The sequence below is a fragment of the Pleurodeles waltl genome, chromosome 8, assembly GCF_031143425.1.
Source record: "Pleurodeles waltl isolate 20211129_DDA chromosome 8, aPleWal1.hap1.20221129, whole genome shotgun sequence".
Lineage (NCBI taxonomy): Eukaryota > Metazoa > Chordata > Amphibia > Caudata > Salamandridae > Pleurodeles > Pleurodeles waltl.
In genome coordinates, this window is record NC_090447.1 from 831,515,291 (window position 1) to 831,535,273 (window position 19,983).

Genomic DNA, 19,983 nt, shown 5'->3' on the forward strand with positions numbered 1-19,983 from the left:
TAACATTTTGACTTGTGTGGACCCGCACTAAATCATTACTGGAATCCAGGGACTTTACTGAGTCATTATTGGAGGCCGGGGACCCCCAGCCTAAGCAATTTCTGTGATTTGAAACTCCAAACAAATTGCAAAAATACCAAAAGAAGTAAACACCAAACAAATGCTCAAAATTTGGAATATTTTGTTTAATTCACTATTCAAATATAGAAAAGGTTTTAAAATTTTCAATTTAGTTTTTTATAGTCATATGCGTTGTTCATTTTAATGTAATATTATTTAATTTGGTAAGACAGTCATGGACCCCCCTTAGTAGGCCTTACGGACCCCTGTGGATCCCTCGAACAAAGGTTAAGAAACACTGCTCTAGATGTTTGATTCTCAACATAGAAATGTACATGAGTTCTCATCACAATAGTAACCCTTGTGCACAAAGTTCTCAGCTGATCGAAAGGAGTGATATAGTATTATATTGGTATATTAATTCTAAAGCCAATATGCTCATCAAAAGTTAAGATAACAATCCGATCATGCGACAGCACTTATAAAATAAAGGGTCTAATTGAGAGAAGAGCACTAACAGGAAATGTTGAAAAATACTCATACTGCAAAGCAACTCCTCGTGCACCCACTGCCCAAATTAGAGGCTGGAGGCATGGAGGTTTTCTCCGATAACAGAGCTGCCAGCTCAGCCACCGGGAATAGCTTTTGGGTAGACATTACACTGGAAGGCTAGTCTGAGCACCTTTTTCATTTCAAGTCTACCACGTGAACTGTGGTGAACCCAGAACAGAACAAATGTTCAAACGTTCCCAGTGCTCTTCCGAAAACATCCAGTGTGAAGATCATGCTTATTGCAGTCTTGCTACAGACAGCTTCAGCTGCCTATCACAGACTACAAAGCATATAGTACTGCATAGATGGGGCTTTGGGTCAGCAGTTTGCTCTTGATTGGATGGCTTTCTGGTCTATCTCTGTTCCCTGCTCTTAAATGGATGACTTTTCTCCCTATTCTTGTGTTTGTCGTGCTCCTTGAGAATGTTGCCTTAACCCCCATTTTGATTGGGTGATTTGCATGCTTTTACTGTTGAATCCAGCCAAATCTGGTTCAAACATCTATCGGCCCCTACCTACATACTGCATCCTTTCTTTTACTTATTCAGTTGCTCATACTACATGCCATCATATAGTACATATTCATGGCATAGTAATACAGGCTGATTTTTAGAATGTCAAATTCTCCTTTGCACTGTGGCCCACATACATAAATATTTTATCCATAAACAGAGTAGTGATTACTAAAAAAAATTTTGAACAGGTTTGCTATATGTTTCTTCTTTTGTAATATTTTTTCAGGTCCAAAGGGTCAAAGCGGTGAACAGGGTAATCAAGGACCCCCTGGACCTCGAGGACTAAAAGGATTCTCAGGAGACTTAGGGGATGAGGGTTTTGTTGGCAGAAGAGGCAGACCTGGAGAGCCCGGCTTGCCAGGCCTGGAAGGAATGCATGGCCTACCTGGCCTGAAAGGTAAGGTCTTCTTCAATAGTGTTTTATTTGATAATATCAAATTATGCAATTGTGAAAAACAATACATACACATCCCTGTATTCCTACTCAGACTGCAATATCAATTACCAATTCTCAGGACCCCATTATGAGTGGCTCTTTCATTTCAACCAACAACTCTGGTTAAGAGTGAGGAAATACCAGGAGAAATGGAATCAGAATTACCTATTTCTCTGGTAATTTCTCATTTGTAGTGGACTTTCAAGCTCCAGCTTGCAATCTACCAGTAACTCTCATTCAACCTTTCAAGTTACCATTACCTCAAAATTGGTAACTCTGGGAGCAAAGTTACAGGGAGTATTACTCGTGATGAGAAGCCTCAGTCTTGAGTAAACCCAGAAAGTGACACAATGTGATCTAACACATTCATAATATTCTGTTACAGTCCTTCCTATTGCTAATGGGAGAGTGCTTTGAAGTAAGAGTTCAGACTCTGGAGAATTGACTAATATCCCTTTGGGTGATGGAGGACTTAACTTCTGTCACCCTGAAAAAACGTAGTATGTAGTATTTAGAGATGACGCCCTGTCCAGTGGTCTTATCTATAAGTTGAAAGGAACTGTCATTAAGGCAGTTCCCTTCAAGGTACAAAAGGTTTGGTGGATGGCCACCAATGGTTTTGAGAGCCATGCACCAAGTTTTTAGCATTAAAAAAACAAACTACCAAAGTTGTCTTTTATTTTTGAAAAACACAAAACTAACGACCCCCCACACCCTGGCAGTTTTCTCACAGGGAGTAGGGGTTATTATTTTGTTTTATTATTTTCTCTCCCTCACAAAAAAGGCAGACCTTCTACTCTAAACTTGGGTAAACAACCCAATCTGCCACACACAGGGCTGTTGGGCCTATATAGTGTAGTGACAGACCCGATGTTAGGGGTCTCCCACTTCTTTTTTGTACCATTTTTCAGTTGTGGTTAACCCCCATTAACGTGCTTCATGGGGAAGGAGGCAGAAAGACTGTTGGGCTTGTTACAAGGTGGAGGCATGGACTGATGTCTGGGCTTGCCTCCTCACTCCTTCTTTTGTTACTTTACCATTTTTTCCATGTGTGTAGAGGGCTATCTGCCCTTTGAGGTGCAGAAAAACTGTTGGGCCGGTTATGGGATATGGCCATGACCAATGCCATGGCAGGTCGCCTCCACTTATTTTTTTGGATATATATTCCCTTCAGCATAGTGCACTTTCTGCCCCACTAAAATTGGGATGGAAATAGTGTTTTTTAGAGGGGGAGGAAATGCCCATGCCTAGGGGATTTGCTCGCTTTCCTCCCTAGTGTCTATTAGATGGTTTCCCTTTAGGGATTGCAGTCAGTGGTGATCCCCAAGCAGGTACCTCAGGAAAGGGCCAGTGTTCTCTCCCTCTTGGCTTGATGCTCGGGACCTGAGACACCCAAGCCCTGATTAGAGTGAAACCAGTCAGCAGTAATTGCACCAACTGCTTCCACTTTCAGTCAGTGTGATGTCAGCAAGCTGTGCTTTCAGAGGATTTCCTTCCCCACCATTCCAGACGTTAGTGTTAGAGATTGGGTAGGTTGAGGTGGAACTATCTCTTTCTCAATTAAGTTTTAAAGAGCATTGTATTGCACTGCAGCTCTGTAAATGCTGATATTATTCTGTTTGCATTGTTATCATTGATCCAAAATATGCCCACACCAGAAGGGTTTTCTTCAGTAATGTTATGGATGGACTGTTCACATTCACTGCAAAACTGAGGTAATGAGGTGAACGCTTTGAACCCCACATTAAAGCAATTGAGAACTGTGGCTCTCATGTACAAACATTTAATTTCAGTTAGAAGTTGTAAATTGTGATAAACAAACAATTATTTGCAAGTAATGATTTCTTAAATGGACTTTACTAAAATGTATTTTTTAGAAGTGGTCGGAATTGGCGCACTGACTTCTATCGAATCCATTGGTATTTTGCAAACTGATTCATGCATTAATAGGTCAGTTCACAAAACACTGAACCATAGTGGGTTGCAGTTTGGCCAACCTCATTAATATACCTGAGGTAGGTCGGAAATTGTTGCCCGCTACCATTGGCTACAATTACAGGTATGGCGGCCTCCTGGAGTCAGCAGACCACAATGTCTGTGATTGCTTTTAAAGAAAGCATTTTTTTTAATGCTGTCCACTTTCCTTAAGGGAAAACTTGATGTTTTAAAAATAAAATAGTTGAAAAATTACATAGACCACTCCCTGCTCCTAAAAAACGTTTTTGTTAACATTCACAAAGGGAAAGGGTTTCGTTGGGAACTCCTTCCCATTTGCGAATGGCTTACCTCCTCCTTTGAGGAGTTGCTAAAATATTAAAGTTTTGCGACTGGATTTGAATCGCAAAACTTTAATACATACCATAAGGAATCAGTATCTGGAAAGTACTCCTTTAGCATGCCCTTTCTAAATACAGATTTGGGGCCTCATTATGAGTTTGGCGGTCTTCAAACCGCCACACTCACAGTGGCGGTCAGGAGTGCCGCTGTTATGGCGGTCTGACCGCCACATTAAAACTCTGGCAGTCAGACCACCAGGGAAACGCCAGCACCACCAGGATCCATGATCCCGGCGCCTGGCAGTGGCGGAGATCATAATCTGCCAAGGCAGCACTGCGTGGCAGATTATGACCTTGTTCTCTTCCAGCCTGGCAAGGCTGGCGGAAAACAGGTGCATGGGGCCACTGGAGAGGCCCTGCACTGCCCATGCACTTGGCATGGGCAGTGCAGGGGTTTCCTTGTCCAGCACCCTCGCAATGTCCACTGTCTGCCTTGCTGGTGCACCCTCTGGACTACATCATTGCCGCTGGCTCGATTATGAGCTGGTGACAATGCTGTAGCCTGTTTCCCGTTAGGCTGGTGGGCGGAGACCTCAGTTTCCGCCTCCCCACCTAGCGGGAAATTCTTAATAACTGCAGTGGGGTGGCCACCACGAAGGCAGCGGCCACCCTGCAGTCAGTTTGGCAGGCTGGCTTTTCTGTCCACAAAACTCTCAATTAGGCTTTAGGTATGTATTTCCAAACTGCATGCATTGTGTCACTTTGCGACCCCTTGCTCCACATTATGCCTGCGCCAGGCATATTGTATGCAAGGGGGGCGTTCCAACATTAGGAAGCCCGCAAAAAGGGAGCAATGAAATCTACAAGATTTCATTGTGTCATTTTTAACACCTGCTCAAAGCAGGCGTTAAAAGGACATACGCATTGTAATCACTGAGCCTCCTTGCATTTTGTCCCAGTAGCGTCAACATTTTTTAGGCTAGTGGAGCAAAGCGCCACAATAGCTTAAACAATGTTGATGCTATTGGCCTAATGTGCGCCATGGTGCACTGTATTGTTAATATGGTGCACCCATGGTGTCGTTAGGTAGCGGTGGGGGGCGCAAGATATCTAGCACATCAATACTGATGCGCCAGAATTTTGTAAATCTAGGCCTGAGTCTTTCCAACTAGAAAATGGTTTTGTACATGAAGGCCAAAATTATTAGATGAATGTCAGTCCAGAAAATTTGATCTCAACAGTTGAAGTCTCTGCACACTAAAACGTAAGAAGATATGCATCACCCCACACGTGCCTGACCTTAATACACTGCCACATTCTTTATGCCTCTCCTATCTAAACAGATATTGTTCCTATCACGGGGGATGAAGGAGAACTGCCAGGCTTAATTGGCTAATTTTGTGAGAAAAATCAGAAATAAAATACAAATAGTATTTGATTAAGTTTAAAGCAAAAGTGTTGCAATTGGACCTCGTATGGGGGGTAGGAAAGCACTATACAGATGCTAAAACAATACAATAGAAGTGATTTAAGGTCTTTGTGACAAACTCACAGACCCTACTATCATTTTCCCACAGTAAAGAAAATCAAAGGCACATCACATTTCCTTCTTTTACTCTCTTTTTTCTTGATCTAGGTGTTAAAGGATCACCTGGTGTGAGTGGATTCCAGGGCATGAGTGGCCCAAAAGGTAGACCTGGATGGAAAGGATCTAAGGGCACCATTGGCAGTGAAGGCTTCGAAGGCGTGAAGGGTAGTTCTGGTTTTCAAGGTCTGAAAGGTACGACTGTTTACAAATATATATTTTTTATGTTGCTCATAATTATGACACCATACTTACACACACACTCTCGTCCTTAACAAATGCATTAGTTTGAAATAAAGCCTGCTTAAATGAATGGATCAATTTACACCCAAACTAAGGCCTTCCATCGCCGAGCATAGTCCAAACATTGCTAGCCATGGTCTATTCATGAACATAAAAACAGGGTAGTGAACGTGAACTGTAGTCTGTCTCATATTACCACAGGATCAACATAGTTCTTAAATTACTGTAGCCTGTTTATGTTTGTTTCATTACACCCCCAAGGTACAAAATCATGTAGAATATGTACTTTCATATCCTGTCATGCAAAGCACAACAGTATAGAAAGGGCACAAAGTATTTCCTTTCTGGCAATTAAGAATGCCTTCAGACGATGCTTTACAAATGCTTAGTCATTCATTAATTGGTTGAATAAGGATTGCTAAAGCATACTGATACCTATTGAAGGGGGTACTATTGCTTTAGGCAGTGAGGCTCAGTACAGAAGAGTTATGAGGTACAGAAAAAACAGGTTTGTAGCTTTTTTCCTAAATTGGGAGTGATCTCAGATGATTCGGAGGTGTGCAGGGCAAGCGTTCCACAGCTTGGGAGCCAGATAAGATAAACTGTGGCTGCTGATGCAATTGCAAGAGATATAAGGGACCCCTCACTGGTTGAAGATGAGTGTTAAATCCAAGCTGGACAATAAAGATGAAGATTCTGGGGGTCATTACGACCTCAGCGGTCTTTTTGCAAGACCGCTGAGGGACCGCTGTGCGTAAGACCACCTGTGCAGGCAGTTTGCCGCTCGCCGTATTATGACTGTTGGCTGCGCTCCATCGTTATTCCGACGGAGAGCCGCCAACAGCCATACTTGCGGGCGGCGGGGAAGTGGAGGTTGCTCCACCTCCACCGCCAAGCCAACAGAACACCGCTCAGCTAATCACATCCTGTGATTCGCTGTGGCGGTGTTCTGTTGGCGTGGCGGTATCGGCAGAGCTGCCCCCATGGCTCCCGTCCCCTCCCGGAGGATCAACGGACCAGGTAAGTCGATCGTCCGTTAGGGGAGGGGGGTGGGGAGGTGTTGTGTGTTGTGTGCGTGCATAGGGGTGTGCGTGTGTGTATGTAGGGGGGTGTGTGAGTGCGTGTATGCTTGCGGGGGGGTTGTGTGTATGGGAATGAGTGCGTGTATGTCTGTGGGTATGTCTGTATGGATGTATGCGTGTATGTTTGAATGTGGGTGTGCGTGTATGATGGTGTGTGTGGATGTAGGCATGTATGTCGGGGTGTGTGCGTGTGTGTGTTGGTGGTGCCTGCATGCGTGTCAGGTGTGTGTGAGTAATGTTATGTTGGGGGTCGGGGATGGGGAGGGGGGCCCTGCCACCTTTGGGGGGTGGCAGGAGTGGTGGGGGGTGTAGGGGAGGGAGTCGGGTGGGGGTGGGGGTGGGGGAGACCCCTATCAGTGCCAGGGAAGGGATTCCCTGGCACTGATAGTGCTTACCGCCATGGATTTCATGGCGGTTTAAACCGCAGGAAATCCACGGCAGTAAGCTGGGTCCAAATACCGCCGGCGGTATACTGACGGCCGCGGGGCTGGAGACCCAGGTCTCCAGCCTGGCGGTCGTTTCCGCCCTGGCAGGCGGGACGGAGAACCGGCGGATGACCATGGCGATAACCGCCATGGTCATAATTCACCTGGGTAAGACCGCCAGCCTGTTGGCAGTCTTACCCCCGGTTATCCGCCATCCACCAGGGTTGTAATGACCCCCTCTGTCTCAGAGAGACAGGGCTAGTGTTATTGATGATACAGTGAATGATGCAGGGGGGTATAAAAGCAATAAACTTTTCCATTAGAAGCAAATGAAGATAGTTAAGTCTAGCAGAGGATGATTGAGGTGGAAGTTTGAGAATTAATCAGCCGCAGAATTCTGAACTATTTCAATTCTTTGGATTAAGGCTCTTGAGATTCCCAGGAAGAGTGAATATCCACAGTCAAGATGTGATGTTATCAAGGCTTGAATTATGATCTTCCACAAAGCATCAGGAAGAATTTTTGTAAGCATTTTCATCATAGAGAACCATACGCTGTCACTAGCCTAAGGTCAGAAGAAAAGAAGAGATTGTTGTTTATCAAAACTCTGAGATTCTTATCAGATATAACAGGAAAGTCAGGCTGCGGGTTGTGGTGAGCCACCAGGTGGAGGACCAAATGGATGGTTTGTTGCCAAATAGGACCTCTGTTTAGCCATTTTTTATTTAAGGCAGTTGTTTTCATCCAGTTAGCAATTTGGGACATGCACAAATTGAATTTTTCCTTCATCTAAGCGATATTGTCATGGATCAATGTAATTACTTGGATGACGGCGGCATACAACATTTTGCTGTAACTAAAGGTACGGATCAGAGTGTAAAGTAGTGAATTGTAATAGTTGAAAAGCATGGTGCTAAGTGATTACATTTGTAGCGCCCCACACATAACTGTAACTTTAATAGAATTAAACTGTGGCAGGGGCCCAGCTTGGGATATGAAGGACAAGAAGGAGCATTGCCAATAAAGAAATTTTTTGCAAACACCCAATTGGTGAAGACGAGAAGATGTCCACTATCGAGAAAAGGACAGTTTCCATATTGTGTGGCAAACGAACACCAAATTGAGTTGGGTCCAGTAATGAATTAAGCTCAAGATATTTCAACTGGAGGTTTTTGAAAACTGGTAATCAACATGTAGGTATGGTAATTAAATTGGCAGTAACTTGTGTTGGCCGTTAACTGTGGTGGAAAGAGGCTGGTGGCAGCTACAGTCCCAGTATTTCCTCTGACTTTTCAGATCTCTACTGGGAATGATGTCCTCATGTATCCTGTTAATACCTTGTTGCATGCTATACAGGAGGAGTTGTAAGCTCAGTGGCTTTAAGTATCTTAAGTGTCCAAAATATTTGACAACCACCATCACGTGACAAACAACAACAAGGATGCTTAGATTGGTGGATGGTAAGATTCAACCTTGCACAAAGCCTGGATAATCAGCCACAATCAGCAAAATGTTGCTTTTGCCATGGATGCATCTCTAGTAGGTAGGGGCGTCCACCTTCAAGAATTGGAGACAAGAGGTCATTGTCAAACACTAGAAAAAGTTCATTGCATAAATATTCTAGAACTTGGGGCAGGCAGAAAGTGTTAAAACCATATTAGTATTAAAGACAATTCCTACAGTCAATCTTGGAAGATTTCCCTGCACAGTGATATTTGAGAAGGGTCAGTTAGCATGAAGATCTACAGTTTCAGCTGTCTATATGCCCATGTGGAATGTTCTTTCTTGGACAGCTCCCAAGAGGATGTAGCACACATGGGGGCATATTTAAGAGCCCCTAGCACCACCTTCGGACCTCCATAGCGTCATTTTTTTATGCTAAGGTGGCGTTAGAGTGGTTTTCTGCTGCTCCATATTTACAAAGTGGCAGAATGCATGCAGTGCACCACTTTATCAACCCTTGCGCCAAATTATGCCTGCACTAGGCATAATGTGTGCAAGAGGGGTGTTCAGGCGCTAGGAGGCCTACAAAAATGGAACAGTGAAATTTATAAGATTTTCTGTACCATTTTTGGCATCATTTTTAGCGCCTGCTCAGAGCAGGTGTTAAAATGACGCACCCATACAAACCTATGGGCCTCCTTGCACTTTGCTACACTGCCGTCAAACATTTTGAAGCTGGTGTAGCAAAGCGCTAAAATAACGTTAAACATTTTGATGCTATTGTACTAACTACCGCTGTGGTGCACTATATCAGAAATACAGCTTAACCCTGGTGGTGTTAGGTGCTGGTAAGGGGGGTGCAGAAAAAGTGGCGCATCAGCTTTTCTTAAATATGGGCCTCGGTGTGCCAACATGGCTTCCCTAAGTCATAAAGGATTATAATCTTACCTTAATTAACCTTCAGAAGCCACAGTCATATTGCTAGCAGGAAGATATTTTGAGTAACACCTGCTTATTGTCCCAAGTGAACAAACTTAGAAAGCAGTTCCAAAGCTTTCTATGAAGGTTTTGGGGATCTCTCAACAAAGACATTGTTTCTGTTGTGATTGTGATCAATTATACAGTCCAACCATATTTGTTAAAAGAATTATAGATTTTATAGTCTGTTCTAAAAGGAAACTCAAGACATGGTCCTTCACTTCAGGGTTTGCCTCAGTACAATGAGTTTCTTCCTGCTTTGGTTCACTGCTTAATTGCTCTGCCATAAGAAATCATGCATTTAAGACCAAGAGAACTCTGTGCTACCCCATCTGGGCTCCCTTTGTGTCTAGATGGGCTGAGGATCGTTCAGCCCAAATAACATTAAAAACAAACCTGCTAACAATCAATCTGAGCGTGTGCCTGTTTGCTTATTTTGTTTCTTGTTTAACTCCAATGTTACCCTGTGGATTTCTGAGTACATTTTTCTGATATGTTTTTCGAAATGTTCTCATATGTAAAAATCCAGAATAATCACCAAAGAGTCCAAGAGAAGGAATTAGAATTAATTGTGGAAACACCACAGCCAGATTCAAGGACTTACTGTTGGAAACTAGTCCTCATCATTCTAACCTAAAAACTCTAGATAGAATATATTCCTGCAGTGCAGGATGCAACCAAGGAAAAAAACAGAGATGCAAAAATCTTATTTACAAAAAATACCATAACTTGCCTGTTATTTACCTCGGGCTCAGTTCCATATTAGAGAAGGAATTAAGTCCAGCTGGAATCACCTTTATCACAACGTTGGAAGTGATGCCGTCAAGAAGGGGTAAGGATTGTGAACAGTGGATGCAGGAGAACAGAACCTTGCAAGAGGAAAAGCAGCAGGACCACAGATTTGAGTAAATGTTGTTAGTGAAAGATTCCTGTAATATTATTTACTCCCTAGATTGTGGTCCTACTCATTTTCCTTTCAGACCCAGTCCTGGTTGACAGGGCAATTTTTGCTTGCTTAGTGGGCACCATGAGTAGACTGCAATACCATGATCACGCGAGGAGTGATGTGGCTGCAGACTATTTTCAGAACCACCATACTTACATTTGTCAGTTATCTTTAGCCTTGTGAGTGATCCATCAGTGTTTTATATTGTCAGTGCTGAGTTGGCTTATGGCTTGGTGGGTAGAGAAGGAGGGGTGTTGTTGGCATGCAGAAAATCAGCCCTAAATTACTATGGGAGTACTTTGTGCTTTGAAGGAGCTATCTAACTAGTGATCTGCATACCCCGGCAAATTGATACTCACCCCTTGTGCCATACAGACAGATTTGAAAGTGGTGCACAGAGTCAAAATAGGGCAGAAACTAGGCCTCGGTGTAAATATAAAAATTACCCCTGTTAGCAAATCATAAGGATAAAAAGTGGCCCTATGTGCAACTTAGGGTAGTTTCAAACTTATGAAGACATGCTGAATAGCTATTCTGCAATATATGTGAGACTCCATTTTTGCTTACCGCATGCGATGTTTGTGGTAATATTGAGAATATCAACAATAAAACCGGCCCATCAGACCATAAAAGAGGCCCACAAACAGCCATAAAACCGAATCACACACTGACCTGTCAGACAAGCCCTTCTAGCACTACTAAGTTGCCCTATAAGCCAGTTCGACTCTGGTGGTGCCTATATGTCACTGAATGGCCAGAGTTTCTAATGTCAATCCATAAAAGTACAAGACGATTGCTTCAATGGCCAAGCCTTCAATTGTTTTTGATGTTTTTCAGGTGATCGCGGTGACATAGGCCCTCCAGGAGACAAAATGCCACCCAGTATGCAACGTATGGCAAAAGGTGTGAAAGGAGATCGTGGAAACCCAGGTGAAACAGGAAGCATTGGACTACCAGGTATGAATACATAAGAAATGGTGAATTGGAAGCACTGCATATGTTTTTTTATCATGGTCAATTTGGGCAACAGCTAATGAATAATTCTCAATTCAAAGCTTCGTTTTCCCAGTGCCTTTAAGTGCATGGGAGAAATAGAAAGTTGAATGAAATCTGCAGAATAAAGAGTTGAGATGCTCCTTTCCAAATTCAAATATTTGACCAGAAGGTACGCACAGATGTCTGCAGGAGGTGCATTTATCCATTGTCACACTGCAGAGTTTAACTTACTATGTTATACGGAAATGATCAACAAATATAGCATCCTTCTCCAATTGTCTACAAACCACCTAACCTGTACCATTCTCTCCTCCCCTATCAGAGGACACATACCTGCTTCACTTTTGGAGACAAAAACATCTCACCCAGCCGAACAAACTGGTTCTGCATTTTATGTAGTTTAACATATGGATTATGAGAAAGAAGCAGACTTTCAAACACTGTTTTCCAATATTTCTCAACTCATTTCATGAAGATTTGTCTATTTATTTTTGATTTGGTCTATAAAAACATACACACAGTGTATACAGAAAAAATAACATTCAATGCAATAAAAATGTATACACAGTTATGGAGACACAATTATTCAGAACATTTAAAGTAGCTTGTGGTGTCTACAAGTAGTGGGAAATCAACTGGGAATGTTTGTTAATACCAACTAAGTTACATGTGTCTTTGTGGGGTTACCACTTTTGCAATCGTTGCCCTCCTTCCCCTCAACTTGGAACAATTGTGATTCCAACAATAACCTTAAACATATCATATGAAAATCTGTCATTTTTGCAGGTTTTCCACAATTTCCAACACACGGTGGCAACTAAGGCCTGACTCATCCAGATCAATTGCCCAGTACTTAATATATTGCTGGGCGGTCTTTCCTGCTGTTCTCCTTCCAGAAGCATTCATACTCATCACTTACACAAACCACAGTAGTGAACACTTCATGGATGTCAATGCTGTCTTCAAGTCTAGGCATAATGCCTTTGTTCACTGCAAATTAACCCAATGAATCATCGTTTGAGTACAGACAGTACTACTTTAAAAGATCTAGGAGTAAATCAATGCACCCATCTGACAACCAATAGATTAACTGTGCTATTATATCATTGGGCAACTATGTATCACACATCAACAATGCACACTCAAACATAAGCCTGATGTTGATAAACTATAGAGGGCACCAATCACATGAAGAGATATCAGGCAAACATTGTACTATTTTAAGAATACCAGCTACTGGTCCACCTCACACTTACACATCTTTATGAAAAATGATATGTAAAGTAAACTGGTTTTCCTGCCAAATCATAAATAAGGCTCCCCATTTCCCATTTCCCATTTTAATTCATTCTTACAGATAAAAACATAGAGAAATCTCTTTATTTTCCTGTCTGTATTTAGTTTTTAAATGTGGATAAATACGAAAATTGGGTTGGTTTTTGAGTAAATGGTGTTAGTTATGACTGCCAAGCCAAAGGCTATGGGGAATGATAGGAAGGGGAGTATAAGAAGTAAGAAATTTTTGTAAAGAGGCTTTTTAACCCCTTCGCTGCCAGGCCTTTTCCTCCTCCTGTGCCAAGCCTTTTTTGGCTATTTGGGTGTAGTTCACGCCGTAGTCCTCATGACTTTTTGTAGACATAAGCTACCGACACTAAATTTGCGTCCTTTTTTTCCAACATCCCAGGGATTCTAGAGATACCCTGAGTTTGTGGGTTCCCCTGGAGCAGACCAAAAAAGTAGTCAAAATACAGCTAAAATTTCGTTTTTTAAACAAAATAATGGGAAAAAAGTGCTGCAGAAGAAAGCATGTGATTTTTTCACTGAAAATGGTACCAACAAAGGGTTTGCTGTGCTACAATCACCATCTTCCCAGCTTTCAGGAACAGGCAGACTTGAATCAGAAAACCACATTTGTCAACACAGTTTTGGCATTTTACTAGGACATACACCATTTTAACTATTTTTTTTGGTGTTTTCAGCCTCCTTCCAGTTAGTGACAGAAATGGGTGTGAAACCAATGTTCGATCCCAGACAGATGAACTTTTCTGAAAAGTAGACAAACCTCTTAATTCAGCAAGAGGTCATTTGTGTGGATCCTTCAAGGTTTTCATACAGAAAGTAACAGCTAAAATAAAAAAATATTGAAATTGAGGTGAAAAAAGAGCCATTTCTGCCCACGTTTTCTTCTATAACTTTTTCCAGCTAGGGCATATTTTTTAAAGCAATATACCGTTACATCTGCTGGACCCTTCTGGTTGTAAGGATATATAGGGCTTGTAGGTTCATCAACAACCCTAGGTACCCAGAGCCAATAAAGGAGCTGCACCGTGCAATGCGTTTTCATTGTATACCAGATATACAGCAATTCTTTTGGTGAGATATAAAGAGTGAAAAGTAGGTATCAAGAAACCATCACATTTCCAAAATGGGCACGAGATAAGGTGTTGAGAAGCAGTGGTTATTTGCACAACTCTGAATTCCATTTCTTAAACAGATATCTTTTTTACACACTTTCTTACATTTGGAAGGAAAACATGTAGAGAAAGACAAGTTTCCCGATAAAAATGGTACCTTATTGGGGGGTGGTGGGTAGGCCTAAAGCACGCGACAGGAAACGCAACACAGACACATCACATTTTTACATTGAAATCTGATGTGTTTTTTGGGTAAGTGCCTGTAGGAAGTTGGCTCTGTATGTGCTATTTCAAAGTAAGGAATAGCATGCACAGAGTCCAAGGGTTCCCCTTAGAGGTAAAATAGTGGTAAAAAGAGATAATACTAATGCTCTATTTTGTGGTAGTGTGGTCGAGCAGTAGGCTTATCCAAGGAGTAGTGTTAAGCATTTGTTGTACATACACATAGACAATAAATGAGGTACACACACTCAGAGACAAATCCAGCCAATAGGTTTTTATATAGAAAAATATCTTTTCTTAGTTTATTTTAAGAACCACAGGTTCAAATTCTACATGTAATATCTCATTCGAAAGGTATTGCAGGTAAGTACTTCAGGAACTTCAAATCATCAAAATTGCATGTATACTTTTCAAGTTATTCACAAATAGCTGTTTTAAAAGTGGACACAGTGCAATTTTCACAGTTCCTAGGGGAGGTAAGTATTTGTTAGGTTAACCAGGTAAGAAAGACACTTACAGGGCTTAGTTCTTGGTCCAAGGTAGCCCACCGTTGGGGGTTCAGAGCAACCCCAAAGTCACCACACCAGCAGCTCAGGGCCGGTCAGGTGCAGAGTTCAAAGTGGTGCCCAAAACACATAGGCTAGAATGGAGAGAAGGGGGTGCCCCGGTTCCGGTCTGCTTGCAGGTAAGTACCCGCGTCTTCGGAGGGCAGACCAGGGGGGTTTTGTAGGGCACCGGGGGGGACACAAGCCCACACAGAAATTTCACCCTCAGCAGCGCGGGGGCGGCCGGGTGCAGTGTAGAAACAGGCGTCGGGTTCGCAATGTTAGTCTATGAGAGATCTCGGGATCTCTTCAGCGCTGCAGGCAGGCAAGGGGGGGATTCCTCGGGGAAACCTCCACTTGGGCAAGGGAGAGGGACTCCTGGGGGTCACTTCTCCAGTGAAAGTCCGGTCCTTCAGGTCCTGGGGGCTGCGGGTGCAGGGTCTCTCCCAGGCGTCGGGACTTTGGATTCAAAGAGTCGCGGTCAGGGGAAGCCTCGGGATTCCCTCTGCAGGCGGCGCTGTGGGGGCTCAGGGGGGACAGGTTTTGGTACTCACAGTATCAGAGTAGTCCTGGGGTCCCTCCTGAGGTGTCGGATCTCCACCAGCCGAGTCGGGGTCGCCGGGTGCAGTGTTGCAAGTCTCACGCTTCTTGCGGGGAGCTTGCAGGGTTCTTTCAAGGCTGCTGGAAACAAAGTTGTAGCCTTTCTTGGAGCAGGTCCGCTGTCCTCGGGAGTTTCTTGTCTTTTCGAAGCAGGGGCAGTCCTCAGAGGATGTCGAGGTCGCTGGTCCCTTTGGAAGGCGTCGCTGGAGCAGGATCTTTGGAAGGCAGGAGACAGGCCGGTGAGTTTCTGGAGCCAAGGCAGTTGTCGTCTTCTGGTCTTCCTCTGCAGGGGTTTTCAGCTAGGCAGTCCTTCTTCTTGTAGTTGCAGGAATCTAATTTTCTAGGGTTCAGGGTAGCCCTTAAATACTAAATTTAAGGGCGTGTTTAGGTCTGGGGGGTTAGTAGCCAATGGCTACTAGCCCTGAGGGTGGGTACACCCTCTTTGTGCCTCCTCCCAAGGGGAGGGGGTCACAATCCTAACCCTATTGGGGGAATCCTCCATCTGCAAGATGGAGGATTTCTAAAAGTTAGAGTCACTTCAGCTCAGGACACCTTAGGGGCTGTCCTGACTGGCCAGTGACTCCTCCTTGTTGCTTTCTTTGTTCCCTCCAGCCTTGCCGCCAAAAGTGGAGGCCGTGGCCGGAGGGGGCGGGCAACTCCACTAAGCTGGAGTGCCCTGCTGGGCTGTGACAAAGGGGTGAGCCTTTGAGGCTCACCGCCAGGTGTCACAGCTCCTGCCTGGGGGAGGTGTTAGCATCTCCACCCAGTGCAGGCTTTGTTACTGGCCTCAGAGTGACAAAGGCACTCTCCCCATGGGGCCAGCAACATGTCTCTGGTGTGGCAGGCTGCTGGAACTAGTCAGCCTACCCAGACAGTCGGTTAAGTTTCAGGGGGCACCTCTAAGGTGCCCTCTGTGGTGTATTTTACAATAAAATGTACACTGGCATCAGTGTGCATTTATTGTGCTGAGAAGTTTGATACCAAACTTCCCAGTTTTCAGTGTAGCCATTATGGTGCTGTGGAGTTCGTGTTTGACAGACTCCCAGACCATATACTCTTATGGCTACCCTGCACTTACAATGTCTAAGGTTTTGTTTAGACACTGTAGGGGTACCATGCTCATGCACTGGTACCCTCACCTATGGTATAGTGCACCCTGCCTTAGGGCTGTAAGGCCTGCTAGAGGGGTGTCTTACCTATACTGCATAGGCAGTGAGAGGCTGGCATGGCACCCTGAGGGGAGTGCCATGTCGACTTACTCGTTTTGTCCTCACTCGCACACACAAGCTGGCAAGCAGTGTGTCTGTGCTGAGTGAGAGGTCTCCAGGGTGGCATAAGACATGCTGCAGCCCTTAGAGACCTTCCTTGGCATCAGGGCCCTTGGTACTAGAAGTACCAGTTACAAGGGACTTATCTGGATGCCAGGGTCTGCCAATTGTGGATACAAAAGTACAGGTTTAGGGAAAGAACACTGGTGCTGGGGCCTGGTTAGCAGGCCTCAGCACACTTTCAATTGTAAACATAGCATCAGCAAAGGCAAAAAGTCAGGGGGCAACCATGCCAAGGAGGCATTTCCTTACACAACCCCCCCCCAAACGAAAGAGGATGAGACTAACCTTTCCCAAGAGAGTCTTCATTTTCTAAGTGGAAGAACCTGGAAAGGCCATCTGCATTGGCATGGGCAGTCCCAGGTCTGTGTTCCACTATAAAGTCCATTCCCTGTAGGGAGATGGACCACCTCAACAGTTTAGGACTTTCACCTTTCATTTGCATCAGCCATTTGAGAGGTCTGTGGTCAGTTTGAACTAGGAAGTGAGTCCCAAAGAGGTATGGTCTCAGCTTCTTCAGGGACCAAACCACAGCAAAGGCCTCCCTCTCAATGGCACTCCAACGCTGCTCCCTGGGGAGTAACCTCCTGCTAATGAAAGCAACAGGCTGGTCAAGGCCATCATCATTTGTTTGGGACAAAACTGCCCCTATCCCATGTTCAGAGGCATCAGTCTGCACAATGAACTGCTTAGAATAATCTGGAGCTTTTAGAACTGGTGCTGAGCACATTGCCTGTTTCAGGGTGTCAAAGGCCTGTTGGCATTCCACAGTCCAGTTCACTTTCTTGGGCATTTTCTTGGAGGTGAGTTCAGTGAGGGCTGTCACAATGGATCCATATCCCTTCACAAACCTCCTGTAATACCCAGTCAAGCCAAGGAATGCCCTGACTTGAGTCTGGGTTTTTTGGAGCTACCCAGTCCAGAATAGTCTGGATCTTGGGTTGGAGTGGCTGAACTTGGCCTCCACCTACAAGGTGGCCCAAGTAAACCACAGTTCCCTGCCCTATCTGGCATTTGGATGCCTTGATAGAGAGGCCTGCAGATTGCAGAGCCTTCAAAACCTTCTTCAGGTGGACCAGGTGATCCTGCCAGGTGGAGCTAAAGACAGCAATATCATCAAGATAAGCTGTGCTAAAGGACTCCAAGCCAGCAAGGACTTGATTCACCAACCTTTGGAAGGTGGCAGGGGCATTCTTTAAACCAAAGGGCATAACAGTAAACTGATAATGCCCATCAGGTGTGGAGAATGCTGTTTTCTCTTTTGCTCCAGGTGCCATTTTTATTTGCCAGTACCCTGCTGTCAAGTCAAAGGTACTTAAGAATTTGGCAGCACCTAATTTATCTATGAGCTCATCAGCTCTTGGAATTGGATGAGCATCTGTCTTGGTGACAGAATTGAGCCCTCTGTAGTCCACACAAAACCTCATCTCTTTCTTTCCATCTTTGGTGTGAGGTTTGGGGACTAAGACCACTGGGCTAGCCCAGGGGCTGTCAGAGCGCTCAATTACTCCCAATTCCAGCATCTTGTGGACTTCCACCTTGATGCTTTCCTTAACATGGTCAGACTGTCTAAAGATTTTGTTTTTGACAGGCATGCTGTCTCCTGTGTCCACATCATGGGTACACAGGTGTGTCTGACCAGGGGTTAAGGAGAAGAGTTCAGGAAACTGTTGTAGGACTCTCCTACAATCAGCTTGCTGTTGGCCAGAGAGGGTGTCTGAGTAGATCACTCCATCTACTGTGCCATCTTTTGGGTCTGATGACAGAAGATCAGGGAGAGGTTCACTCTCTGCCTCCTGATCCTCATCTGTTACCATCAACAGATTCACATCAGCCCTGTCATGGAAGAGCTTAAGGCGGTTCACATGGATCACCCTCTTGGGGCTCCTGCTTGTGCCCAGGTCCACCAGGTAGGTGACCTGACTCTTCCTTTCTAGCACTGGGTAAGGGCCACTCCATTTGTCCTGGAGTGCCCTGGCAGCCACAGGCTCCAGAACCCAGACTTTCTGCCCTGGTTGGAACTCAACCAGTGCAGCCTTTTGGTCATACCAAAACTTCTGGAGCTGTTGGCTGGCCTCAAGGTTTTTGGTTGCCTTTTCCATGTACTCTGCCATTCTAGAGCGAAGGCCAAGTACATAGTCCACTATGTCCTGTTTAGGCTCATGGAGAGGTCTCTCCCAGCCTTCTTTAACAAGGGCAAGTGGTCCCCTTACAGGATGACCAAACAGAAGTTCAAAGGGTGAGAATCCTACTCCCTTCTGTGGCACCTCTCTGTAAGCGAAAAGCAGACATGGCAAGAGGACATCCCATCTCCTTTTGAGTTTTTCTGGGAGCCCCATGATCATGCCTTTTAATGTCTTGTTGAATCTCTCAACCAAGCCATTAGTTTGTGGATGGTATGGTGTAGTGAATTTATAAGTCACTCCACACTCATTCCACATGTGCTTTAGGTATGCTGACATGAAGTTGGTACCTCTGTCAGACACCACCTCCTTAGGGAAACCCACTCTGGTAAAGATACCAATGAGGGCCTTGGCTACTGCAGGGGCAGTAGTCGACCTAAGGGGAATAGCTTCAGGATACCTGGTAGCATGATCCACTACTACCAGGATATACATATTTCCTGAGGCTGTGGGAGGTTCTAGTGGACCAACTATGTCCACACCCACTCTTTCAAAGGCAACCCCCACCACTGGAAGTGGAATGAGGGGGGCCTTTGGATGCCCACCTGTCTTACCACTGGCTTGACAGGTGGGGCAGGAGAGGCAAAACTCCTTAACCATGTTGGACATATTGGGCCAGTAGAAGTGGTTGACTAACCTCTCCCACGTCTTGGTTTGTCCCAAATGTCCAGCAAGGGGAATGTCATGGGCCAATGTTAGGATGAACTTCCTGAACAGCTGAGGCACTACCACTCTCCTAGTGGCACCAGGTTTTGGGTCTCTGGCCTCAGTGTACAGGAGTCCATCTTCCCAATAGACCCTATGTGTTCCATTTTTCTTGCCTTTGGACTCTTCAGCAGCTTGCTGCCTAAGGCCTTCAAGAGAGGGACAGGTTTCTTGTCCCTTACACAGCTCCTCCCTTGAGGGTCCCCCTGGGCCCAAGAGCTCAACCTGGTAAGGTTCAAGCTCCAAAGGCTCAGTTCCCTCAGAGGGCAGAACTTCTTCCTGAGAAGAGAGGTTCCCTTTCTTTTGCTGTGTTGCAGTTGGTTTCCCAACTGACTTTCCTGTTCTCTTGGTAGGCTGGGCCATTCTTCCAGACTCCAGCTCTACTTGTTCACCCTGTGCCTTGCATTGTGCTCTTGTTTTCACACACACCAGTTCAGGGATACCCAGCA

General features: G+C 44.7%; 1 protein-coding gene and 1 long non-coding RNA gene across 2 annotated transcripts in view; one reads left to right on the plus strand and one right to left on the minus strand.

The window, feature by feature from the left end:
• Window positions 1-19,983, plus strand: part of COL4A2 (collagen type IV alpha 2 chain) — a 628,472-nt gene that overhangs the window by 486,896 nt on the left and 121,593 nt on the right. The window contains exons 31-33 of the mRNA XM_069205111.1: window positions 1,354-1,524; window positions 5,476-5,619; window positions 11,379-11,498. Coding sequence (XP_069061212.1) covers window positions 1,354-1,524; window positions 5,476-5,619; window positions 11,379-11,498 — 435 coding nt within the window. The remainder of the gene's footprint in view (window positions 1-1,353; window positions 1,525-5,475; window positions 5,620-11,378; window positions 11,499-19,983) is intronic.
• Window positions 1-19,983, minus strand: part of LOC138250338 (uncharacterized) — a 582,532-nt gene that overhangs the window by 426,103 nt on the left and 136,446 nt on the right. The window lies entirely within an intron of this gene.